A 24,582-nucleotide genomic window follows, 5' to 3' on the forward strand; every position below is an offset into this window, starting at 1 on the left:
GCCAGTGCACCTTCAAAGTATTGACAATATGTTGTAACGGCAAAATTGTTGAAAATAAATTTTCACGAAGCAGAATATTAAAACATATAAAACTTTTTTTTTTTCATACGTAGTCCTATTTAGATGTGTTAACGTTGGCCTACATGTTTTAAGAGAAATGTATCTGAAAGTTATATTTTTATTTCAGGTTATTATTACATTATGTGGAAGTTGAATAGGATATACTCTTCAAATGTCGAGGCTAATGAAATGTTAATAATAATATAAGAGGGTAAAAACACGATGGAGATTAATCATGTAGCGATAGATAGATGGCATGCTATCAATAGAGTATATTCTAGAACTAATCAGCATAAATATAAATATCTATAAATGTAGAATAAATCCATTCAATACATAGACTACATTAGCTGATTTGATGGCTCCTTGCTTGTTGGCTACATAGTGTCAGGTTGGGTGTGTTTGCTGATGGGGCTTTTATTGTTCGGGCTTTGACTGGAAGCTGTTTTCTTCAGAGTAGTGGGCTTGATGGTGGGCAGAGAGGAGGAGGAGGAGGAGGAGGAGGAGGGTGCTGGTAAAGGGACCTTCACACTCATTGTTAGGGCTACTGGAGGAGCCGCGGAGAGTCCGTTGTTCCACGTGAATTCAGCTCAAACATTCAGGTAAAGTTGTGTTTACTTGACTCATCTTAGCTTCAGCGGTGTGTGTGGTGAACAGAACACCTGAGCAGCTGATTGGTTCACTGAAGGAGACTGTAACACCGGTACAGAAGGGTGATCCGGTTACCATCAGTTTACTCCTCGTCATCTTTTGTCTCCGCTGTGCTGCTTGACATTTCTCTTTTATTCTTCAACACATTTCTCTGCTCGGGATAGTTACAGTGGGTAGAGACGTGCATACAGCCTTTACGAGCCTCTCGGTAACGTTAGTGATCCACACTCATATAAACAAGGAGCGATAGATGTATGAACCCTCTGCAAGGAGGAGCCCGTTATTACTGACGCACAGGTAGGCAAATGACGCACCTTTTTCCGCATTCAGAATTATCAACCATAAATGCAGCTGCGCCTGGTCAGGCTGTAATAAGTGTCCGTGCACTCTGTGATCGGTGAATGTAAATGTTTTAATGAGTGGAGCTGAGGCTGCAGGTTGCAGCTGAAAATTGCCGAATGACAAAAAAAGGTAATCTACCATAATAGTTTAAGATGCCTCTGAAAAAAAAAAAAAAAAAAAAATAGATATATAAATATATATGATTTTTTTTTCTGTTGTCTCTGTATTGATGAAGGATGCTGGTTGTTAATACATACAGATCATGTTATTATTCCTCTTCACCCCAATAAATGACCTGAAAAGCAATTACTAACCCTCATAAACCTTCAGTGTGCTTTTCATAAAATATTTCTTTCACAAAGCCTGCTTCAGGTTTCTTTCTCTTTTATATTGTGCTACTAATAGAGGTCATTGCTCATTGTCTCTATACAAGATTGACATTACAAACTCATACTAAAATGTTGTGCTTGTATTATTTCAGATCCCACTCTGAACATCATCTCTGTGTCTTCATCACCACGTTCGGCGAAGACGAGGGGAAGGGTGTGAGCCGTCGGTCACAGCAGAGCATCTTAAAGGGCCACAGCATCTCCCAGGTGATGGAGGTTTTGTGACATAGTGCTGCGACTGACAAGTACCCAAAGGTGATGGATGCACCAGGCTTTAACCATGGCTGTGCTGGAGTACGCTGCCTGGCCCAGACTCTTTGTCAGTGAGCTGAAGAGGAGGAAGAGACTACCACGCAGTCCTGGACGCTTCTTAAACCTTGAGATTTCTCTTCCCCGGTAAAAGAGCTGGGTGCTAACAAGGCTCAACCTCTTCTCCTAACCATCGTATTCTCTGCTGCTGTACGGACCGGTCATGGGTCTCCTCTGGGTGCTGTCTGTGTCCATGCTGACGGCATGCGTCGCAATTCCAATGGACACGGCTGCAGGGAGCCACAGTCTGTTCACCTGTGAGCCCATCACCCTGCGAATGTGCCAGGGGCTTCCCTACAACTCCACCTTCATGCCCAACATACTGAACCACTACGACCAGCAGACTGCCGCCCTGGCCATGGAGGTACAGTACACTGCCGTCACATGAAGGACGTGCTAAGCTTTTCATTTTGAAAATGTCTATTATTGTTACCAAAACTGAGATTTAACAGAACACTTCATGATCATCTCTCATAAATATTTTTTTTGCTGCGAAAGGTTCAGGCCTTGAGGTTTCTTCGTGTTGTTGTAAGGGACAAACGTTTTCTAACTTTGGTAGAGCGTGACAGTTAATGTCAAGAGCTCAGAGGAGCTCTGAGAACCACTCAGACGATTTGAGCGTGTCATGATAGTATTTTTTTTTGTTCATCTTTGGCTGGAAATTGAAAAACCTTGGCAGGATTTATGTGTCATTGTTCAAACATTTTGATGAAAATAATGAATACGCCGCTTCACTGATTTGACATCTGCTCTTTTTTTAACCTCTTATATCTACAGACTTGCTTGTATTTGATGAGCTTTTACCTAATCACTGTGATTAGTGAAAGGGAGGTCTGACACATTTTTATGGACTTATTTTAACCCCTTGATGCCTGTTGTCGCAAATTTGCATCAAACCGCTTCCGCTCCAAACGCAGCCAAAACAGCGTCCGTATTCCTCCACTGCTGTTGATGCACTTTCAGTAGGAACCTTTTACAAGCATTAGTTTGTCATAGGACCAGTCTGAGACAGAACAACCGTTTGATGCGCTATTTTTATGTAATATCAACTTTTTGTGTTATTTTCAAATAAACTTTCTCAACTTAATTTAGCATCTACTTCAAAGCAGAAACACATGTTAAAAAAACGTTTTAATACTTGGAAACAAATTCAGGAATTAAGTGGAGTTAAATCGCAGTTGTGTTCAGTTAATGACAGCAGGTTAATCAATCCTTCAGTCTTTGACTTTAAAGAAATATAAATGACTCTAAAGTCATTCCCAGCCTGTCGTCTGTCCTTCACGAGTCCGACTCATAAAGAGGTCGATATAGAAACAATATGTCAGGTTAATTCATGTCATCTTTAGTTCCCTCCTTCCTTCCAGTTGTTTCTAATTCTGAACACGTCAGCGCATATTGCTTTCATTGTTTGTAGAGCTGCTCTGTTTGTCCGTAGTGTCCGTGTGTATGAGAGGAAACTGACAACCATTTTAATTCTAGTCGATGAAATCCTCCTACGCAGATTTGTCTTTGTTTTCTATTCTGTGTGATTTAAATCGAATATATTCAGCGTTTGTTCTGTTGATTGGTTTATTTTTGGAGAACATCATTTTTTAAGAAATGTTTCATATGTATTTAGTGTCCTTTAAAATTAATGATACATTTTTAACCTTGAATTAATTCTAACTAATAGATGTAGATCTGATGAAAGTTTAAATGTCTATTGATTATTCACTGTAGATAGGACAGGAGAACGCTCCAAAAATCTTATATATATTTTTTTTTAATATCAAGATATTTATATATATTTATTTGGCTCTTTAACTCAGTAGAACGGCAAATAAAGCAAAAAAAAAAAAAAATAATTCAGCCAGTCTCATAGACGGATGGAGTCGATGCTGAAGTGTGAGCTAATTCATAAACTGATCTTGAATCCATGGATCAATGAATCCAGAATAATTCTGAATCGAAAATCAATTCTGAATTGAATCATGACCCCCAAGAATGGAAATTCAAATCGTGAGACACCCAAAGATTCCCAGCCCTGTTACTGAGTGTTTAGAGCTGCAAAGAAAGAGAAATAAACGGTTGAGGAATAATCAATCTAATCACTGAAGCTAAATGATGTTTTCTCTTTAATCCCGCTCAACAAGAAGAAGAAACCTGTTACAGTTAAAGCTTCTTGTCTTGGTCATCTCTCTAATATGGAGCTGTCTTTACAGTGGTTATTAACACATAAATCATCATCTTTACTTTTCCAAACAATTGACGTTCTTATAATAATAAGTGATATTTTAATAATATGTTATTAGTTTTATAGATTTGTTGTGGTTGTCTTTTCGGAGTATTGTCCTTTTTTTCTTTCTTTCTCTGTCTGTTGTGACTCACACTGTTGTGGCTGGACAGACGTGAACTACACATCTGCAGACATCAACACGTGTTGCACGGTCAGGTCTGCAGGTCGATCGTGGACATCAGTAGTCTCACCCGGGCTGGCGGCGCTGCGAGTTAGAAGTGGAGGCTGTGATTTGTGCAGCTTCAGGTGATGAGAGTGAATCACCACAACGTGAAGCAGGAAGTGAAGCTTTGTGAGGACAGAGCATTATTAAACCATTTCACCGGGCGTGTTGTCCTGAAATGGTTCCTGGCAGCACTTTTGGCATGCTGACAGATGAAGCGATTTACAACAACATGCAGGGACTCTTCACTTCACTCGTTGTACACCAGAGCCATTTTACATAACAGGCTTTGGGCGGCTCGTAGACAGTAAGGAAACTGAAGTGTTCTCTCTTTGAGTTTTGGTCAGCTGATGGATTAAAGCTCTGATTCTGCTCTTTAGTCCGAGTTGTATTGTTTTTCTGCCCTTTAGATTATCCATAGATTGACCAGCCACAGCATCCCACTGTTGTGGCTGTTATCCTCTTTGAATCGTCGAGTTAGGCATTTAAACACAATCACGGAGCAGATGCATCGCCTCGTTAACTTAATCCCACCCTTTACATAGGCTGATCCCTCCGGAGGCTCAATCTATCGAGTAATGACTGGCCAAACCGGCCCAAAACATGAGAGCGGGGGCCTTCTTGGCTGAACTGTCAGTGTGTGTAACACTATATCTGTCCATCCATCTATATTTGTCTCCAGCATCATGTTGCTATCAGCTCTCGCTGCCTCCATCACAGTTACCCTTCAACGCCCGCCCGGCCCCGCCCGGCTTTCGCACAGCGATGATGTCGACGCGAGGAGCCGTGTTGACCATCTGTGCCTGCTCCACTTCTGCACTCTGCATGGAATGACTGAGCGAGGGCAGAGCTGGAGGGCGGGCGGGCGGGCGGGAGGAGTTGTGTGACATGAAAATCCAGGGTTATGTAACCTCTGTACGCCCTGCGCCGACTGTTGGAGCACACGGCATCATCACAGCACGTCCCAGCTGTGCTCTCATTTAGGAAAGATACTCACGCTCCATCGTCAGCAGCCGAGACGCTGCTGGGAGGTTCACTCACATCCTCTGCGCCTTGTTGTTTAAAATCCCTGCAGAGGGACAGTTACTCGACTCTCTCAGGAGACAGCAGGTTGAATTTTGACGTGTAAAATAAAAAGGTGAGAGGTGTTTTAGTGAGGATTGTTTCCTCACTGCCACGCCGTCACAAACCCGCTGCCGCGTTGTCGGGAGGCCAGGTTAGCTTCTTCCGTCTAAGCGCAGTGTGTGGGTTGCAGTGAGCAGACAGAGGCACTTCAGGGTTAGACGGTGTTCACTTTGATTCGTCATGGAGCCACAATTAAGTCTCTTTTAGTCTTTGGAAACGCTGCTTGGGTTTATAAAACACATGGCAGCCTAAGAGGTTTGAGACGACGCAGACAATGCCTCGGTTTGGCTCTTGTTTTCCCGATAACTCGCCCCAGATCCAGTTCATGGGAGAATTCAAAGCCTGTAAGATGTCGAGGGCAGCCAAATGAGAATTGACAGATGATTTTAAAGGGAATTAGGTCCTCTGAATAGCCATGATAATGATGATGAATGCCTCGCACCGTGGAGAAACTGGGAGTTGGATGAGAACCAACGCCTGCCGTTCTTGCCGTTTTTTGTGTCTCCAGCCTCTAAATGGAGTCTTTGCTGGATTTCTTTCTGATTGTTTCGTTCTTGAAGGTCGTTTGAAGGTTTCGGATTGTTGGCAAAGTAAGCTCAATTCATCATGGTATTTGCGTAACTTATTTCTGGTTGTTTTAACTCGTACTTTTTGAAACTACCTTTTAAAAGAATATAGTTGATTCTGTGGACGGATGGCGTTCCCCGCAGTGACGCGTGGCGGTTGGATTTAGAAAGCACGTTCTTTTAACTTTATTGTAAAATACAGTGGATATATTTTAGGCTGTGTGTGTGTGTGTGTGTGTGTGTGTGTGTGTGTGTGCAGTGGAGTAGAGTAATAAGGGAGATTTGTAAACGGAGGATTTTCTGTTCGGGTATTCATCCTCGCTCTTCCAGTCATCGCTGACCGCTGAATGACCTCGCTGCCAAAGTGGGACAGCGGCCTCGGGGCTGGGAATCGGCTATTTCTGTGTCACAATGATACTGTGCCACACTAACATAAGACAAGTGGGAGCATGGCGGATTTGATTGGCATTACAAAAAAAAAAATGACACAGCAACGGACTGAAACGGCGTCTTTAGAGAGAGATGCTTACTGTAGCTACAGGATGAATGTAAAGCTGCACGGTCCGTCATTTAGATATGATGTGACAATAAACATTCAGATATGAAGAGAGACGCGACACTTTTAATCTACATGTCCTTTAAGGATTTCTGTCCAGAGTTCAGACACTTGTCTGTCTGGTCTGTCTGCAGAGAAGTATTGTTTGAGTTTTATTTCAGAGGGAGAGAAATGCACGGCTGAGAGGAAACATTTACTCTTCTTACATCTCGTGCTTTGACGCTCATACTAAATAAAATACTAAAATACTAAATCATCACAGTTCAGGATCGTCAAATGTCATTCTTCCACTCGTGCTTTAATGTACAGCGAGTGAATAAAACGAGCCAGTGCAAAAGCTCTTCTCAAAGCTTTACATCAAAACACTCTTCCAAAATGGCTTCCTGTGTTTTCCACGTTTAAAGAGGGGAGACTGGACAAATGTTACATGACGCGAAAGGAAGAGGCGTTGAATGTTTCCTCACGGCCAGATGGAGAGAGCGACTGAAGATGTTAATCATCTTAGATTGATCTGACCGTTTGTTTGCATGAAGCCGAGCTCTTAAATCATCTTTAATGTCTCTCTCTCTCTCTCATCTCTTCTTCTGTATTTTGACTTTGAAGGCACGTCGGTGTCATGGTTATGTCAGTAATATAACCAAGAGATTATATTTCCTCTGGCACGTCGATATCATCCATGTGGCCAGGTTTGTTTTGTGTGACACAAAGACTGATCAATGGTGTGTTTAGAATCGGCTCTCTCCCACTTGCACTCACTTCCTTTCAGGTCGTTAACTCGGCCTCTTGTCTCAGGTTTACAACGCTTTCAGATAAACTGTGTCATGTTACAGCCGCTGTGTGGAATAACCCAGATACTCCACCCATGCTGAGTGAATGGATTTGTAAAGGACAGTTGAGGTGTGTGTGTGTGTGTGTGTGTGTGTGTGTGTGTGTGTGTGTGTGTGTGTGTGTTCTGTTTGATGCTGAAGCTCTTTGATGGATGTAAGTCTGATAAAACTTACTGCAGTCAACTAAAAAGTAAACCATTTAAAATGCCTTTTGTGAAAGCTACTAAAGATGTATTCCTGCTAGGCCAACACACACACACACACACACACACACACACACACACACACACACACACACACACACACACACACACACACACTCACACCATGGTCGGATAAAGCCTACCCAGCGTGACCCAGACTATAAAGGAGCCTGTTGTTTTATTTAATGTCTAACACCGTGTTTATTGGCAGTAGTCTGAAAGAGAAGCACATCCACAGAGCGAGTCGCTGGTCCACAACAACCTTCCTATGGGTGTGTGTGTGTGTGTGTGTGTGTGTGTGTGTGTACACGGGCATTACACATAGTCAAAGCCAAGCGTTTTCAAACATTTCTTAGTTGTGAATGACACGGCTGATTCGGTCAACCCATCCCGCCTCTCTCTCTCTCTCTCTCCTACTCTCACCCACTCTCCTGACCCCCCCTCACTCACCTCTTTTGTCCTCTCCCTCCCCCTACACAGGGCTCACCCGTTGCCCAGGAAACAGTCCCAATTGTGCTGTTAACAAAGGCCGCAGAGGCTTTTTTTTTTTTTGCCTCCCGGGAGGTGGTCCCCTCCGCCCCTCTGCCCCACACCCTGACCTCCTCGAACCCTGCTCTCCTCCCTCTTCCTCCTCCCTCTCCAACTCCTCCCTGGTGATGCATCACTCGTCGCCATGGTGCTGAGCTTGAAAATTTGGAGAATTGGAATGGCAGCAGAGGAGAAAGCAGGAGAAAGAGGGGAAGGGGGGAGGAAGGACGAATAGAGGCTGAAGGAGGGGGGGGGGGGGGGGGGGGTGACGAGGAGGTATTTATAAAAAAGAGCAAATAGCAGAGACCAGTTGACCACAGTGGGCTTCTTTTGTCTGCAGTTCATCTGTCACAGCGTCGTAGCAGCTGATTAAGAGCCTGCATTAAAAACCCATTGCTTTAGCATTAGAGATGTTTATCCAGCCAGCCTGGATGCACTTCATTGGACTAGGCCATATTAATGTTTAATAACACGACACCCATGATCAGATTCAAAACATGTTGGATAATCTCAGAAGTGTTCAGAGGTGAAACTGAGGTCAACACTGTTTTTAAATTTTAAATTTCTCTGAAGACTGACAATTTAAAGATGAGATGTTTTTTGCCAAACAGATATATGCAGAAATGCACAGGCAGACCAGTGTAGACCACATGATGATCTTTATCTCTAACATTCACCCTGTAAAGTTTAGCACCACGGATATTTAGCTGTTAATAATAGTGAGCTGGTATTTTCCAGAGATCATTTCACAGAAGGATGCTTGTAGTTTTCTACTGTTGATAAAACCAAACTGTGCACACCTGCTCCCTAAAAACAGAGACGTAGTAGTCATGCAAACTAGTCTACATGCAATGAACTTATTGACAATGTGTCGGGACCAAAACATTGGAGTTTGTGTTTTTTTAAGATTTAACATTTTTAAGAACTTAAAAGTTTTACTTTAAGCATACGTCTTTTGTGTCACTAAAAACTTAATGGCAGGGTTGGTCCTTTTCTCCTGGGACACTTTTTTAACATGTCTTTAGGTCCTGACAGAAATTAATAACTCATGTGCTCTGAAAAAGGAACAAAGAAAATCCATCATCTGTGACAGTTGAAAGCTTGTAAAAACTTTGACCAATGTCTGCCACGAGGTCCCACTCTGATGAACCAATCACGCTTCCTTTTTTTTATTTATTTTGATAAAGTGGTCAAGTACAAAATAAAAATGTGCACATAGAAATGACAATTAACGCAACAGAAAATAAACAAAAACAACAACAATACAGAAATAAAGACAGAAACTAAATACGCAAAACATGAACACAGACAAAAACAACTGAAGTAAATATAAAAGTCAAGTATGAAGTCGTGTTGGTGTATAGGAAATGTGTGAATGTGATGCAGCTTAGTGGAAAGTAACAAAAGAGTAAACAAAAAGCAAAAATACTGTATATAATGATTGTCATAAGAGATGAATTAAAGTAAATAACATGATAGTAATAGAATGGGATGAATATTATCTTGTAAGTTTTGGGCGTACAAAAGGAGGGCAGGGTGTTTGTATTCAGATGTATGTCAGAAGAAAAGACAAAAGGAACACATAAATATGGAAAACATAATGTGGGGAATAAGAGTGTGGACATTGAGTTTGGATGTGGCTTCAGTTAGAGACTTTTCTGAGATTTAGATGAGTTCCAGGTTGTTTATTTCTCTGGCTGTGATGTGTTCTAAGAGCGAGTTAATCCAGTGTGTCATGTGGCAGGCTCTTTTTGAGTTCAGATTCTGACAGATGACTTTGTTGGCCATAATTAGAGAGATCGTTGTGGGTTTCTGGTTATTTGGGATAGTGATTTGACCAATCACGCTTCCCTGCTTGTTTTCTACCCCTTTATGTGCACAAGCCCACACTCAAAGCACATCACTGATGAGTGTATACTGTAAGTTCACATACCAATGAATGAGACGACGTAGCTTCTACACAATGCAAGAGATGAGCTAAGGTGCGCTTCTGGAGCTACGTTGCTCATGGGTTAAGCGAGCAGAGTCGCTAACACAGAGGGGAGGGTGTGTAGTCGGAGCAAGGAGGGAAATGCTACTTTCAAAATCATGCTAGTTTCTGAAAAAGACCAACCCTGCCTTTAAAACAATGTCACTCTCTCTTGTTATAAAGTAGATGTTGTTGGCGAGGTTAGACAGAGTAGATCATTGATATTTTGTGTTTTTAAAGGCATCACACGTTTGCCCCAGTAGGGTCACCCCAGCCAATAAAGATCTGGACTTGCCCCTGCTGCCACCTGTTGTTCTTATTGATAAGAGTGTCAGCTGTGGAATATGACTTCTGATGACATTTAATAAAATAAATAATAAAAAAATATTTTTACTGAACAATGATCTTTTCAGTCCGTTGTGTTGCACATGTTGTTAGGCTTTACAGCTTTTTCTTTTGTTTTCTTTTGTTCTTGTCGTCAGTAATTCCAAAATTTAAATAAGCCATTAGGAACCCCCCCCCCCCCAACCCCCCCCCCTTTAGCCTGTTTGTTGACCGTTATGAGGTCCTCCCCCTCCTTTGACTGCCGTATCTGCTATTTGCAGAGTGGCATATTATTCCACATATTGAAGGATCAAAATTCCCATAACTCCCCTGAATGTGTAATGACTGTAGCAGCAGGATAGGAGCTGAAATTACATTAGCATACCAACCCCCTCACGCAGGCCCCGCCCCATTCAACAGGGTTGTGTATTGCACGCTTGATTCTCCTTACAAGTTGAGCTCAGGGGGGGAAAAAAAGCACCATGACAAACCTCTAGCCATTCATGGAACCAGTGGTTCAGCAGCTGTTTCCAGTGCAGCCATTAACATGGAGTCCCCATAGAGAGAGAGCAGAGGCTCCGCTGGGCTGAAATGTGCTGTTGGTGTTAGGTGTTGTTGGGGCTGCTGTGCTGTGTGGATAGAACCGTGACCAGCCATTTGTCCCAACCACCACCAGCTCAGTCCTTCCCACTCTGGCTTACTCGATGGCTTTGGCCGTAATAAAATGGCTGAGTGGAGATACTGAAGAGATGGAGGAGGGGTAAGAATGGGACGAGAGGGCTGCTGATGGAGGAGCATAAAAATAGAAAAACCGGTAAGCAGATAAATAGGATGAGGAGTGACTCAAAGAGAGGCTGAGTTTTTTCCCAGAGTAGATCATCACTGCTCGTAACCTATAAATGTATTCAACCGTCTCCCACAGCAACTCAGTTTGTAGTACAGCACAGCGTAGAACATTGTGTTCTATGGAGCATATCATTGGCCTGCGGGAATCGAAACAGAGCAGGAGAGCGAAGATGCGAGCTCACTTTAGCTACATTACATCATGTTTGAGTGGCTAACCTGCAGTGACAGGGCTCCACACAATGAACTAATAGATGTCACAGGAGCTCACACGGGCACAGAGAGGAGGAAGTCACAGGCGGGATCGTCAGTACAGTCGCACCTAGTTCCCAGGACTGTCAGGGTGGTGTCAGATTCAGGATGTGTTCCCAAAGACTGATCAACAACAAACTCAAGTTCCCCCCGTCTCTCCGTTTCTCTGACGCTGCCGTGGCTGACTGTGGCTCGGAGGAAATATTACAATCAAAGAGGAGTCGACAATGTGAAAGGTATCCAGCGATAAAAAGGATGAAGCCTTTAAATGCTTCTGTAGCTGTGAAGTCACGACGTCCTGCTAACAACAGCTGTGCCAATCACAGAGCTGCCTGTTTCCTGTCTTAATGGATTCAGGAGAGCTGAATGTTCCTCCTCTCTACTCGCACTAAAGTGGAGTTTGATTTGTGTTCGACTTTGACTCTTTAAAAAAAATAAAGTCCACTTTACTTAATTATTTATAGTAAAAAAAAACAACCTAATATCATTTCATTTCCAGTGTTGAGCTGGTAAAGTCTTTGAGCATGATGTCTTAGGTTGGACCTGTAGACAGACACGTGAATGCAGATTTAAACGGTTAGCGTGCTGCAGCGTCATTATGATCCCAGGATCTGTCCTGTGTGGTTCAACAGAAACATCACCACTGACTAAAAACACTGAGCTCATTTGACATGGTTCATGTTATGGACTATTATTTTTATTGGCTATATTTAATTTGATTATATTTCAAAGAGGTCAGAGTGTGTAAGTTTCATAATATAATATTGTTGAGTATTTGTGATGTGAATATCAATCAAAATAATCCAGGTTAGTATTTTTATTTTAATCCAGCAGCCCGTCTTCATAAATAATTACACCACTGGTTTATTCTTTTGGATCATGTTTGTTACGTATTTGTTGATGAGGAGAAATCATAAAAATCATCCACAGTTAAAAAAGATCACACTGTACAATTCCTGGCTTCGAAAATGTTTTTGTGTGTGTGTGTGTGTGTGTGTGTGTGTGTGTGTGTGTGTGTGTGTGTGTGTGTGTGTGTGTGTGTGTGTGTGTGTGTGTGTGTGTGTGTGTGTGTGTGTGTGTGTGTGTGTGTGTGTGTGTGTGTGTGTGTGTGTGTGTGTGTGTGTGTGTGTGTGTGTGTGTGTGTGTGTGTGTGTGTGTGTGTGTGTGTGTGTGTGTGTGTGTGTGTCTTTTAAACTGTTGATCTGAGCAGAGAAGACGCTGCATGAGTTCAGTGTCATCAAAAGTGTAAGGACATTATTCATGAAACAACCTCTGCCCCCCCAACATGTATATTAACACATACTGTATATTAACATATATATTAACACATACTGTATATTAACATATATATTAACACATACTGTATATTAACATATATATTAACACATACTGTATATTAACATATATATTAACACATACTGTATATTAACATATATTAACACATACTGTATATTAACATATATATTAACACATACTGTATATCAACATATATTAACACATACTGTATATTAACATATATATTAACACATACTGTATATTAACATATATATTAACACATACTGTATATTAACATATATTAACACATACTGTATATTAACCTTAATCAAGATTGAACCTGTGTAATTAAAAACTAGAATTATACAAGAAAGTTGACCTAACCTGTGTGAAACCTGAACATTTAAAACACATCTGTCAGAGCTGTACTCACAGTGCAGACCTCCTGAAGCTGGATGTATGTACAGCTGGGTCTGTACTGCTCTTTGAACGAGCCACTGATGGGAACACATCAGGACTATGAGCTTCACCTCTGAGTGTTTTTTTTAAAATACTTTTTTATTGTGTTTTTTTTTTTACCATCTTTAACATACACCACATATGTGCAAATCATGTACAAATTTAAGTCAAAAGAAACGAGACTAAATTCAAACAAAAATAAACATGAAGACAGATAAGAAAAGAAAACCTATGAAGAAGAGAGAGAGAGAGAAAGAGAAAGGACGCGTTGACGTGTTCTGGCAATAGTACCGTACTTATCACAGATTTCTCAAAATCTCAAAATGATTTCTCATAGTCATTCAATCAAGCACACATCATTTCATGGTATACAAAAGAGGACTTGCATTAAACATCTACTATCTCTATGATCATCTCTGCCTATCATTTCACATAGGGACCCCAAACAGATCTAAAAACCTTTATATTCCTGTTAATTTTGTACATTAGCTGTTCAAAGGAAGCCATCTCCAATGTCTTAACACAATCCTGTTAAGAAGGTCACTTTTACCCAAGAACACATTTTGGAGGTCCGGAGCATCTACTGGTAAAATACCTCATTGACATAACGCTACTACTACTTATAAATATATTATCAACGCATTTAACAATTTCAGACCAGAAGTCCTGTATCTCACACCACTCATACAGCACATGGATCAATGGACCCCGTTTTTTAACACATCTCCAGCAAGTATCTTCCTCTCTAAGCCCTGACTCTGTTTATACTTCAGACTGTGGAGGGAGTGAAGTGGCCCTGACACAATCCTGTCAGGCTGCACAGAGACCTCGGCCTCACAGTACCGTGGTGTTCAGTGGAACGTGATGACTCCACTTGTTCACAGATTACACGATCGACTGGTTGATTGATCTCAGTCATGACGGTCCTGTAAGTCCTCTTCATTGATCCTCTGCATTTTAGAGTGCTTGTGAACATAAACCTTTTTTTTTAAACATCATCACCGTTCAGTCTGAGCTCGTCCATGCTGCGTCTTCAGTCCTCTCTACAGCGTCATGTGGATTAGGTGATGCTGGTGCTTCGTGCTGTAGCATGAAGGCATTAAATGTGGCTGGCAGGCAAACGTGCTGTCAGGAGACGGATGCATTCGGACGCTGTAGACGTCGAGCGTGTGGAGGTTATTATGGTCTGTAATCTGAAAGCAGTGGAAATAGAGACGAGTTTAAGAAGATCAGGGCAAACGTCCTGCTTCACAGATACACTGAGAGGAAGTCGAGTTGAATTCTGAGCGTCACAAATCTGAGAAAACTCAGAGTCACTGGTTCATGCAGCCTGCCTGAGTATTATAATCACCAACACTGTAACATGTGGCCTCATTAACTCAACATATTTCCCCTCAGGTGTCATAACTAATAGACAGTGTTTGATATTCAACAAAAAAAAAATCCCTAAATACTGGTACGTCTTTCACTTCATCCAATTTTCCAGAAGCGGACCAAACTGTAAACCCCTGTGACTTGTCCTCTTTAAGTCCCCTTTACTCCAAACACAGAGACAAACGGCCCCCCTGCCTGTCCTCCTCCCTTCCCCCCCTCCTCCCTGTCCTTGTCTGTCATGTAGACCTGGGTCGGGGGAGGGCTGGTAGCATGTGTCTGACTGCACAGGGTGTGGCTGGAGGCCTTTTCTGTTAGCACACAGCAGCATAGAGGTGTATGCAAATTCCTGCTGCAGAAACATGTAGCCATGCATTACACACACACACACACACACACACACATAATTTGCATATTAACTACTTGCCCCACAGATGCTTCCTGCACTCAAAGCGCCTCTTGGCTGAGTTTATAAGAGTACGAGCATCATTGTGCTGTATGTGGGTGTGTTAGCATGTAAATAATATACTCCCGTTGGTACTTTGGCTGATGTGTGTGTGTGTGTGTGTGTGTGTGTGTGTGTGTGTGTGTGTGTGTGTGTGTGTGTGTAAGCATGTTGCTGCAGTGTCAGTCAGTCACAGCGTGGTCCTGCCTGTTACACAAAGGCCTTATGGGAATGGGGGGGGGGGGGGGGTGCCCTGCTTGTTGTAGTCGTCCTATCTGGAGGTTGAAGGAGGGGGGGGGAGAAGACAGCGGAAGGAGGGAGTTTAAAATCATGGGGGTCGAGGGGATTATTAGGAAAGAGGCCAGAGTTGTTTTTCTGGACTCATCTCCAGAAACGGTCAGAGACATGCTCCACTGATCTCTTTGTGCCTGTCTTTGGCCCTCGTTGTGGACTCGGAGAACCCGTGGTGTTCTCTTCTTCTCTCAGGAAAAAAACCCAGCTTTTTTTGGCCTGCTCAGTTTAAAATTAACTTCAGTGTCTGTCTGTCTCTCTGTCTCCTCCTGCAGCCTTTCCATCCCATGGTGAACCTGCAGTGCTCCCCTGAGCTCCGGATGTTCCTGTGCGCCCTCTACGCCCCGGTGTGTACAGAATACGGCCGGGTGACTCTGCCGTGCCGCCGCCTCTGTCTGCAGGCCAAGAGCGACTGCTACAAACTCATGGACATGTTTGGTGTCAGCTGGCCTCAGGAGATGGACTGCAACAGGTTGGGACAACAGCAATACTTCTCTCCCTCCTGGATCCGTTCGACCTTCTGCTCCTCCTCTGTGAGAGCAGGGACACGCCGACTCGTTCAAAGAGTTTAGAACATGTTTCTGTCTTGTGCTGTCGTTAAATGACTTCTACCACCAGACAATAAAATCAAAGTCATCACACCGTGAACAAAGTCTACACATTCAACGTAGCATTCATTTAACAGGCTGCAACAAATGACACTTTACAGAGAATATATGGAAAAATAGAAAAACAATAATAAAGAGGAAATAGAATATAAGAATATATAGTATAAGGATATAAAGAGGACTTAAAGGGTTCAAACTTTACAGATTAGAAACCAAACGGCACCTAGCTGACAGATAACATTTAGAACTGAACACATGATTTACTTATTAACTACAAACCAACAGACTGTACCTGAAAATGAACTTGGCTTTACGATGAAAAGTTCAAAAGTCAAAGATTGGAGGGAAAAAGGGACAAAAACTACAAAGAAGTTCATCTTAAAGACATAGAAATGTTGTTTCGGAGCAGCTGTCTGGAAACTAAATCACTCTCTTTAATTCACCTTCTTCATGAACTCTGACTGTTGTTTCTTCTTTGAGTCCAGTGTTTTTGTTTTTCTGCGTTACAAAGCTTTATTCGGACTCTTCCTAATGGCTTTCCTCTCATCTTTCTTCTTTTTTCTCTTTTTAATAAGACCTAATGAATAATCCTAAAAGATGTTTTCAGCAACAGTGAAAGGTCTAAAGTGAATGCTCAGAGGCGTAGGTGTCAGGCAGCTCGTCAGGTCTGTGCAGGTCAGACTCTCATTGTGTTGATGGGTGATCAGTGGCTGCCTGGAAGGTGGATTGATGAATATAAGGAATGCTTTTAAAGCTGTTTGGCAGCGATGTCATGATGTTGTTAAAGGTTTGACAGCTGGAACAACCCTGAGCTCTTCCTCTCTTCCACCAGGTTCCCGGACTGTGACGAGCCCTACCCCCGTCCTGTAGACCTGCTGTCCAGCTCGGACACCACAGAGTCCCCCGTCTCCGTCCAGCGGGACTACGGCTTTTGGTGCCCAAGAGAGCTCAAAATCGACCCCGAGTTGGGTTATTCCTTCATGGGGGTCCGCGACTGCTCGCCGCCCTGTCCCAACATGTACTTCACGCGAGAAGAGCTGGCGTTCGCCCGCTACTTCATTGGGGTGGTATCCATCGTCTGTCTGTCCGCCACCCTCTTCACCTTCCTCACTTTCCTCATTGACGTGTCACGCTTCCGCTACCCCGAGCGTCCAATCATATTCTACGCTGTGTGCTACATGATGGTGTCCCTGGTGTTCTTCCTGGGCTTTCTATTGGAGGACAGAGTTTCCTGTAACGCAGCAAGTCCTGGAAGGTTCAGGGCTTCGACTGTGACCCAGGGTTCCCATAACAAGGTCAGCCAATGTTTGTTTGTCGTCGTTTTCCGACTCTCCAGATATTTTGGTGCTAATCTTCTATCTGTGTATCTTCATCGCAGGCCTGCACGCTCCTCTTCATGGTGCTGTACTTCTTCACTCTGGCCGGCAGTGTCTGGTGGGTCATTCTGACCATCACCTGGTTCCTGGCTGCTGTTCCCAAGTGGGGCAGCGAGGCGATAGAGAAGAAGGCCCTCCTGTTCCACGCCTGTGCCTGGGGCATCCCCGGCGTCCTCACTGTCACCCTCCTCGCCATGAACAAGATCGAGGGCGACAGCGTCAGCGGCGTTTGCTTCGTGGGCCTTTACAACGTGACGGCCCTGCGATGGTTCCTGCTGGCTCCACTGGGACTCGATGTGGTGGTGAGGAAAAACATAACGGGACACGAGAAACGACAGAAACAATGTTCGATATCGTTAATATTGAGGCCTCACAGATCCAACTGAAACTTTGTCTCATGGTTACAGTTGTCTTTATAAATATTCTGCTTCTTCTGCCTTAAAATGTGTGGGAGCACAAAATCGATTCACACAGATTTTTCATCGGACCCTGCTAACCTGCAAGCTCTTTCTTTCTCCCCCAGGTCGGTGTGGCGCTTCTGCTGGCTGGCATTGCAGCACTAAACCGAGTCCGCATGGAGATACCGCTGGAAAAGGAGAACCAGGAGAAGCTAGTGAAGTTCATGATCCGCATCGCTGTGTTCTCAGTGCTCTATCTGGTCCCTCTGCTGACCGTCCTGGGCTGCTACCTCTACGAGAGCAGCTACAGAGCCGTCTGGGAGACCACCTGGGTCCAGGAGAAGTGTCGAGATTACCACATCCCCTGTCCTTACCAGGTAAGACATGATGGGACTGTGTAAGGCATCTGTTGGTTAACAAAACTCTGCAATGTCTGCTGACTGTTTTCTTGGTTGATGCTTACCAGCGTGATGGGATTACTCCACATCGAATGTCACTAATTGAAAATGCATGATTTGGTGTTTTTGTTAGCGGCTAATAATAGCGATGCTGTAACCTGCTGTTGTTCTCAGATCACCTTCAATCTTTAAAACAGAAGCTCAGTGTGACTGCAGGACTCTGACAGAGGAAAGAGGAAGTTTCTGTGAAGGAAATGTGAAAATAATTTTCAGCTCATCCATGCAAACGTATCGACGTCAAGAAGCTGCCCGTAACGTCACATCCTTCATTAGCCTCATGGGACATCTGCTGACGGTGCTAATAATAATGACACATCTCTGCGTCGATTCACTGACATGCATCACAGTGTGCAAACATGAACTGCACAACTGGGACTGAAGCAAGGGAAGCTAGAAGGCCGAGCAGAAGGCAACAGCTGGGAGGAGGCTGATACCTGCCAGATGTGTTTACAGGAGAGAGCAGGACTCGCTGTCAGACCGGGTCCTCTGTCTCTCCCAGTCGTCATTAATGAGACAATAACTCCCACGCAGCTCGTCTTCAGTCGCTCTGCAGCCGCCTCCAGCATCACTACACGGAGAGTGTGATAGAGCTGTTCATAAATTCAGAGATCCTTCTCCCGTGTGCTGATGCCTTTGCACATCCGCCTTTACCTCGCCTGCTCAGATGTGAACAGAGAGTTGCAGCTGTGCAACGTTCAGTCGTTTGTAGCACTAACAGTAACTCTTACTGGTGTTCTTATGACCCGTCATTCAGGCCTCAGTCACTTTGTCTGAGCTGCTCCAGTTTACACTGTTTGTAAAAGTCATGGTGACCTCCCTGCTGCAGCTGAACACATTTCATCTGTAGATATGAGACAGTCTGAATGTTTCAGAAATCACTGATGTGCCTGTTTGGATGATGCAGCCGAGAGAAGAGAAGAGCATTGAGTAAGATCTCAGTTATGCTCTTAATCTGCTCCGTCAATAAAGCTCTGTTTAAGAGAGCAGTGCATTAATCCTGCGTGTGTGTGTGTGTGTGTGTGTGTGTGTGTGTGTGTGTGCTGCAGAGTATGGGTCAGTGGGGTCAAGCTGCACAGCATCATAGTCACAGCACATCTGAAAACAAGCTGCATGTGCTGCACAGCTGAGCTCCAACTGCTGTCAAACACAAAACGACAAAAGCAAAAAAACACACAAAGACTCTACTTTCCATCCTTCCCCCAACAGCACGGAGCCCATGAAAGAGCGTACACACAGTGTGCACTCAAAACACACACTTGAGTCCGAGCCGTGTTGGTGCACAATATTGACTTTAAGTGCCGACTATATTTATCTTAAAAGCTTTCCCTGAGGCTCAGACCTCATCTCTGCTCAACGGCTACTGAGTAATGCTGGAGCCTTCATCTCCACAGTGCACAAAGAAAACACACACACACACACACACACACACACACACACACGCACACACACACACGCACACACACACACACACACACACACACACACACACACACACACAGTGAGATTGGTGACTTAAGCCAAATGATAGTACTCAGAGAGGCAGGAGACGGGCGGTGATGTCATTGGGAGAGCTCGTTAGGCTCTCGAGAAGTTGGGCCAGATATTCCGAGTTTGTCAGCAGCAGAAGTTCAGTAATGAGGATGTTGGCTGAAGTCATTCAGTCTCTCATCTGGAGTGTATCTGCGGATGGATGAGCCTCAGGGTCCGCCTGGCCCACTCATAATGAGGCCATCATGACTGCATCTGTGTGTGACTGCACGAGTGCACGCTCGCTCATGTGTGTGTGTGTGTGTGTGAGAGAGAGAGAGAGGAAGAAAGGGAGAAGCCGGAGACAGAGTGAGAAGTGTTGGTTCACTGCGTGCCAGCTGTACAGTTGTTGCTATGGCAGCAGCAGTGCGGTGACTTGTGCTGCTCTGTTGTCTCCTAAAGCAGGATGAAACACCTGATGGAGAACACATCCACATGAAGACTGGGAATTTAGTTTCACATTTGTTTTCATTCTTTATTTCCTTAAATGTGTTTTTTATTACCATGTATGGAGGTTAAAGTCCTCTTAGCGGACAGCACGGGTTCAAATCCAACCTGTGGCTCCTTTCCTGCATGTCATTCTCCACTCTCTGCTCTGATGTCTGAATCTATTCACTGCATCTCAGATTCTCTTATTAGAACAAACATGAGCAAGCACATGAATACCATTCATCAAGTTCTCCTCCACATTCATTGATTAACTCGAGTATCTATAGACATGCTGACCTGTTCATGTCCCAGTGCAGGACAGTGCTGTTGTAATGATGATCATCTTTTTAAAGACCCTGAGTGAGCCGTATGTCACGGTGAACTGTTGACAGAGTGAAGAGAAGAAATCTGAACGTCGTGGCTCTTTTGAAGCAGATCATCATGAAGAGACGTCAGCTGTGCTGCCACAGACTGATGAGCTGTTGATGCCTGGAGCAAAGTTGTCACAGATCATATAGAGCCAACACACACACACACACACACACACACACACACACACACACACACACACACACACACCGTCAACATGGATGACCCTTTTAATGAGTTCAATGATGTTTGCATGAGTGAAGTGAAAGTTTCCATTCTGTGTGTTTGAAACGTTTTGTGCGAACACAAGTAGAAAAGAGTTTTTATGAACCTCGGTGTGCATTTCAAACCCCTAATCATCGTCTGTGTGTGTGTGTGTGTGTGTGTGTGTGTGTGTGTGTGTGTGTGTGTGTGTGTGTGTGTGTGTGTGTGTGTGTGTGTGTGTGTGTGTGTGTGTGTGTGTGTGTGTGTGTGTGTGTGTGTGTGTGTGTGTGTGTGTGTGTGTGTGTGTGTGTGTGTGTGTGTGTGTGTGTGTGTGTGTGTGTGTGTGCGCCCTGCAGGTGGAGCACACCAGCCGGCCTGACCTGGTCTTGTTCCTGATAAAGTACCTGATGATGTTGATCGTGGGGATCCCCTCTGTGTTCTGGGTGGGCAGCAAGAAGACGTGCTTCGAGTGGGCGAGTTTCTTCCACGGCAAGAGACGCAAAGAGTATGTACTTCACACACACGCTGATGATGTTCCACACCGCACAGTGTCAGGAAATAAAACACAGCATTCAAGTCAGCTGAATTATCAAGCTAATACATGTCCATCCTGGTATTGTCTTTTTGTATAGACAGAATCTAGAGTCAACCTTAAAACAGCCAATTCTGACACGTTTGACAGAAGTTAAAGATTTTGCAAGATTTTTTCTCTGCACTCACCCCCCCTCCCATCCAAACTCAGAGCATTAACCCCCTCTCCCACCGCCTGCTCCACACACTCTTCCATCCTCTACTATCACTCCAACCACCCCACCACCTTCCCTCTCTCCCTCCCCTCCCTCCTGCGTCTCTCCCTGCCCTCCCTCCCTCCGCCCCGCTCCTCCCTCTCCTGCTCCTCCGCTCCGTGCTCCTCCCTCCCCCGCTGCAGCAGGATGGTCAACGAGAGCAGACAGGTGCTGCAGGAGCCCGACTTCGCCCAGCTGCTCCTCAGGGACCCCAACACGCCCATCGTGAGGAAGTCGCGGGGCACGTCCACCCAGGGCACCTCCACTCACGCCTCGTCCACCCACCTGGCCATGCTGGATGAACCGCCCAGTGCCAGCACCAGCCGGGCCGGCTCGGTGCGCAGCACGCGCTCCAAGATGAGCAGCTACCACGGCAGCCTGCATCGTTCTCGAGATGGAAGGTGGATCTTTGCTCTTTCTTCTGTCACTTTGCGAGAACGGCGAATCTTCACAAAGTCCCGCCCTTCACACCTCCTGTTGTTTTTCTGTCCCAGGTACACAGCATCCAGTTTCAGGGCCTTAGACGAGCGGCTGCCCTACGGGAGCATGCCGCGCCTCAACGACCAATCACAGTCCAGATACTGCAGCACCAATCGCCTGGACAGCCTGTCACGGCACGGCTCCACCCAGCGACTGGAGACTCAGTCGCGGCACAGCAGCGTCAGAGACCTCAGCAGCACCGCTCAGGCGGTCCTGGGTGGGCCTGGGAACGGGATTCACAGGGTGCTGGAGGAGGATGGAGCGACAGCCTGAACAGGAAACAAACCGTTATGTAACGTTGATCTCGTTTCTATGGACACTCCTGAGGAGGAGTGAGTGAAGCGGAGGGACGTTACACTGTACGTGGTTCATTCACTCCTGTTGAGTTTGGGAGTCAAACGATGCTCCTGGTGACTGGAGATGAGAGCTAGAGAAGGGCTACATGCAGCCAAATGAAGCCGCGACGTTTGGATGGATGCCTTAAAATGTTGTCTCCACTTTATACAACCAACGAGCCGATCCTAAAAACTCAAACTGAATTTGGTGCGGTCTGCGATGGATTGTGTTAAAGCGACTGACCTGTGAATAGATAGCACTGAAATGATGACGAGGCTTCGTTGTAGGACCTACGTTACTGAGCCAGTCAGGCCCAACAAAATGTGACCAGCACAGAGAGACTGCAGTGTCCTGCTGTTGACCTGTGCTGTACTGTTTGTGTAAAGGACTGTGACCAGGATGTTGGACGTTACAAGCCCCTTTCTTCCAGTCTGTTCTTCTCAGCACTGTGGAGGGTGGAAGCAGGATCATTTATTATCTGCTACACTTGAAATGTTTTGTACTTCTTCAGCTTCGAACTCCACCTTTTGATTTTTAAAATGTTTGAAGTACTCCTAATTAAAATGCCTAAAAAACCTGTATTTAAAAATACACACTAAGTGAAAGTCAAGATGAAAGTAAACAGATGAGCCAGATGTGACAAATACGCTCTTCAAACACTGTATATGCGTGAATATTACAAACAAAGCTGTTTTCTTTATATGGAGCTTCTTCACTGCTGTATGCATGTAATATAAGAGGAACATGTTGGGAATGTGGTTGGCCTGAATCAAAGGGCTGAAATGCAGGAAAAATAGCTGAATCCAAACTCGGCCTGACGGCGGTTCAGACAGGAAGCTTAGCGAGAATCACGGGATCCGTGTTTTCAGTCAAAGACATGAGGGGCAAAGTGTGTACGATGAGGGAAAGGTACAAAAGGGAACACACACACACACACACACACACACACACACACACACACACACACACACACACACACACACACACACACACACACACACACACACACACACACACACACACACACACACACACACACACACACACACACACACACACACACACACACACACACACACACACACACACACACACACAGACACACACACAGACAGAATGAGGGTTATGTTCTGTATCAAGCATACAGCTCTAAATGCACCTGAGCTTGTAGAGCGCTTTTTCTAGTCTTCTGACCAATCAGAGAGCAGGACACACCGACACACTCACTCTCAGGAGTATCTAACCCCATTCATACACTGTGACAAAGCAGCAGGAGCAACTTAGGTTACGTGTCAGGCCCAGCTGAGGGCGCTCGACCACTGAGCCACAGCCGCCCCGTGCAGTTTGTACATCGGCTGTTTGGAGGAAAGAAACACTCCAGGTGAAACTCCCATTCGAGCCGACGCCGTGCTTCTCTTCCTGTCTGAACACACGATCAGTGGTGAGAGGTGATATCCACAGTGTCCAAATGTGTCCTTAACTTTATATAGCTTCAGTAAAATGTTAGAGCAACATTTCCTCTAGTGGACAGAAACCTGTGTACAACTGAACTGTTGATTTGTAATAAAGTTGTTTTTTTTAAAGAACGGACAGAAGGAATGACCACACGCTCTTTGTATTTGTAACAGCCCTCCGCTTTATTGAAATACATCGGAGTCAGGTTAATATAATGAGTTCTCCACATAAGTGTGGCAGCCAGTTCCATACATTATTTCATGTTTTGACCTTACACCTTAAATATTTTTTTGTGCAAAAAAGAATCTACATCACCTGTAGTGGGTTATCCTCAGTAAAACGCCCAAACCGTTCGAAAAGGAGCAAGTAAAACAAACCGAAAAACAAAAAAAAATAAAAAAAAATGATTACATCTATAACATGCAAAACTGTACAAATTATTACAAAGCAATCCTAGAAAAAAAACAACAAAGAAGTGTAATATGATATGAAAGAGCAAAATAATATAGAAGGTACTGTAGATAAGACCTCACTGAAATGCAAAGGCGTTTGAATGTTTTTGAGATTCTCTTCCTCTTCCGTGTTTCCGCTGTGGCACCTCAGCCGTCGAAGCACAGCTCAGCCTTCCCTCTGAAAACATCGCCCGGCTTACATCTCCTGTACACTCACTCCGGCCTGACTCGTCTGTCCCTCCCCCACTGCAGCCCTCCGTCAAACAAATACGCCTCTAACACACTATCACCAACTAAAGGAAATAATTCATTGGTTCTGACGTTTCCTGAGTTTCTCTTCCCTCTCCTTAAAACTGGGATATCTGGGATCAGCTCTTCTGTACAGTATAAAACACCAGGCTAGGACAGACCCCCCCCCCCCCTCCCCTCCCCCCTCACCTTATACATTCTACAGAGAAACTCCAGCAGGATCTCGTGAGCTG

At 44.5% G+C, this 24,582-nt stretch overlaps 1 protein-coding gene across 4 annotated transcripts; it reads left to right on the top strand.

Annotated features, from left to right (window-relative positions):
• The first annotated feature begins 506 nt into the window (after positions 1-506).
• On the top strand, positions 507-23,781 carry fzd3a (frizzled class receptor 3a). Of its 4 annotated transcripts, none has more exons than XM_079353374.1 (9): positions 507-662; positions 1,535-2,115; positions 15,499-15,695; positions 16,664-17,126; positions 17,210-17,509; positions 17,731-17,982; positions 20,949-21,097; positions 21,335-21,778; positions 21,872-23,781. In XM_079353374.1, the coding sequence occupies exons 2-9, from the start codon at positions 1,915-1,917 to the stop codon at positions 22,128-22,130; spliced, it is 2,265 nt and encodes a 754-aa protein (XP_079209500.1). In that variant the 5' UTR covers positions 507-662; positions 1,535-1,914; the 3' UTR covers positions 22,131-23,781. The 4 variants fall into 4 exon arrangements, with proteins under 4 accessions (XP_079209500.1, XP_079209502.1, XP_079209503.1 ...); XM_079353376.1 differs by having other exon boundaries at positions 510-662; positions 21,521-21,778; XM_079353377.1 differs by having other exon boundaries at positions 511-662; positions 21,524-21,778.
• Positions 23,782-24,582: the final 801 nt, after the last annotated feature.

The sequence above is a fragment of the Symphodus melops genome, assembly GCF_947650265.1.
Source record: "Symphodus melops genome assembly, chromosome: 1".
Classification (NCBI taxonomy): Eukaryota; Metazoa; Chordata; class Actinopteri; order Labriformes; family Labridae; genus Symphodus; species Symphodus melops.

Bases quoted from the DNA above. Each gene is read 5' to 3' on its own strand.
- fzd3a (XM_079353374.1), top strand. From the start codon at position 1,915: ATGGGTCTCCTCTGGGTGCTGTCTGTGTCCATGCTGACGGCATGCGTC. The intron at 2,116-15,498 runs GTACAGTACACT...CTCCTCCTGCAG, and splicing joins CTGCCGCCCTGGCCATGGAG to CCTTTCCATCCCATGGTGAA. The intron at 15,696-16,663 runs GTTGGGACAACA...CTCTTCCACCAG, and splicing joins CAGGAGATGGACTGCAACAG to GTTCCCGGACTGTGACGAGC.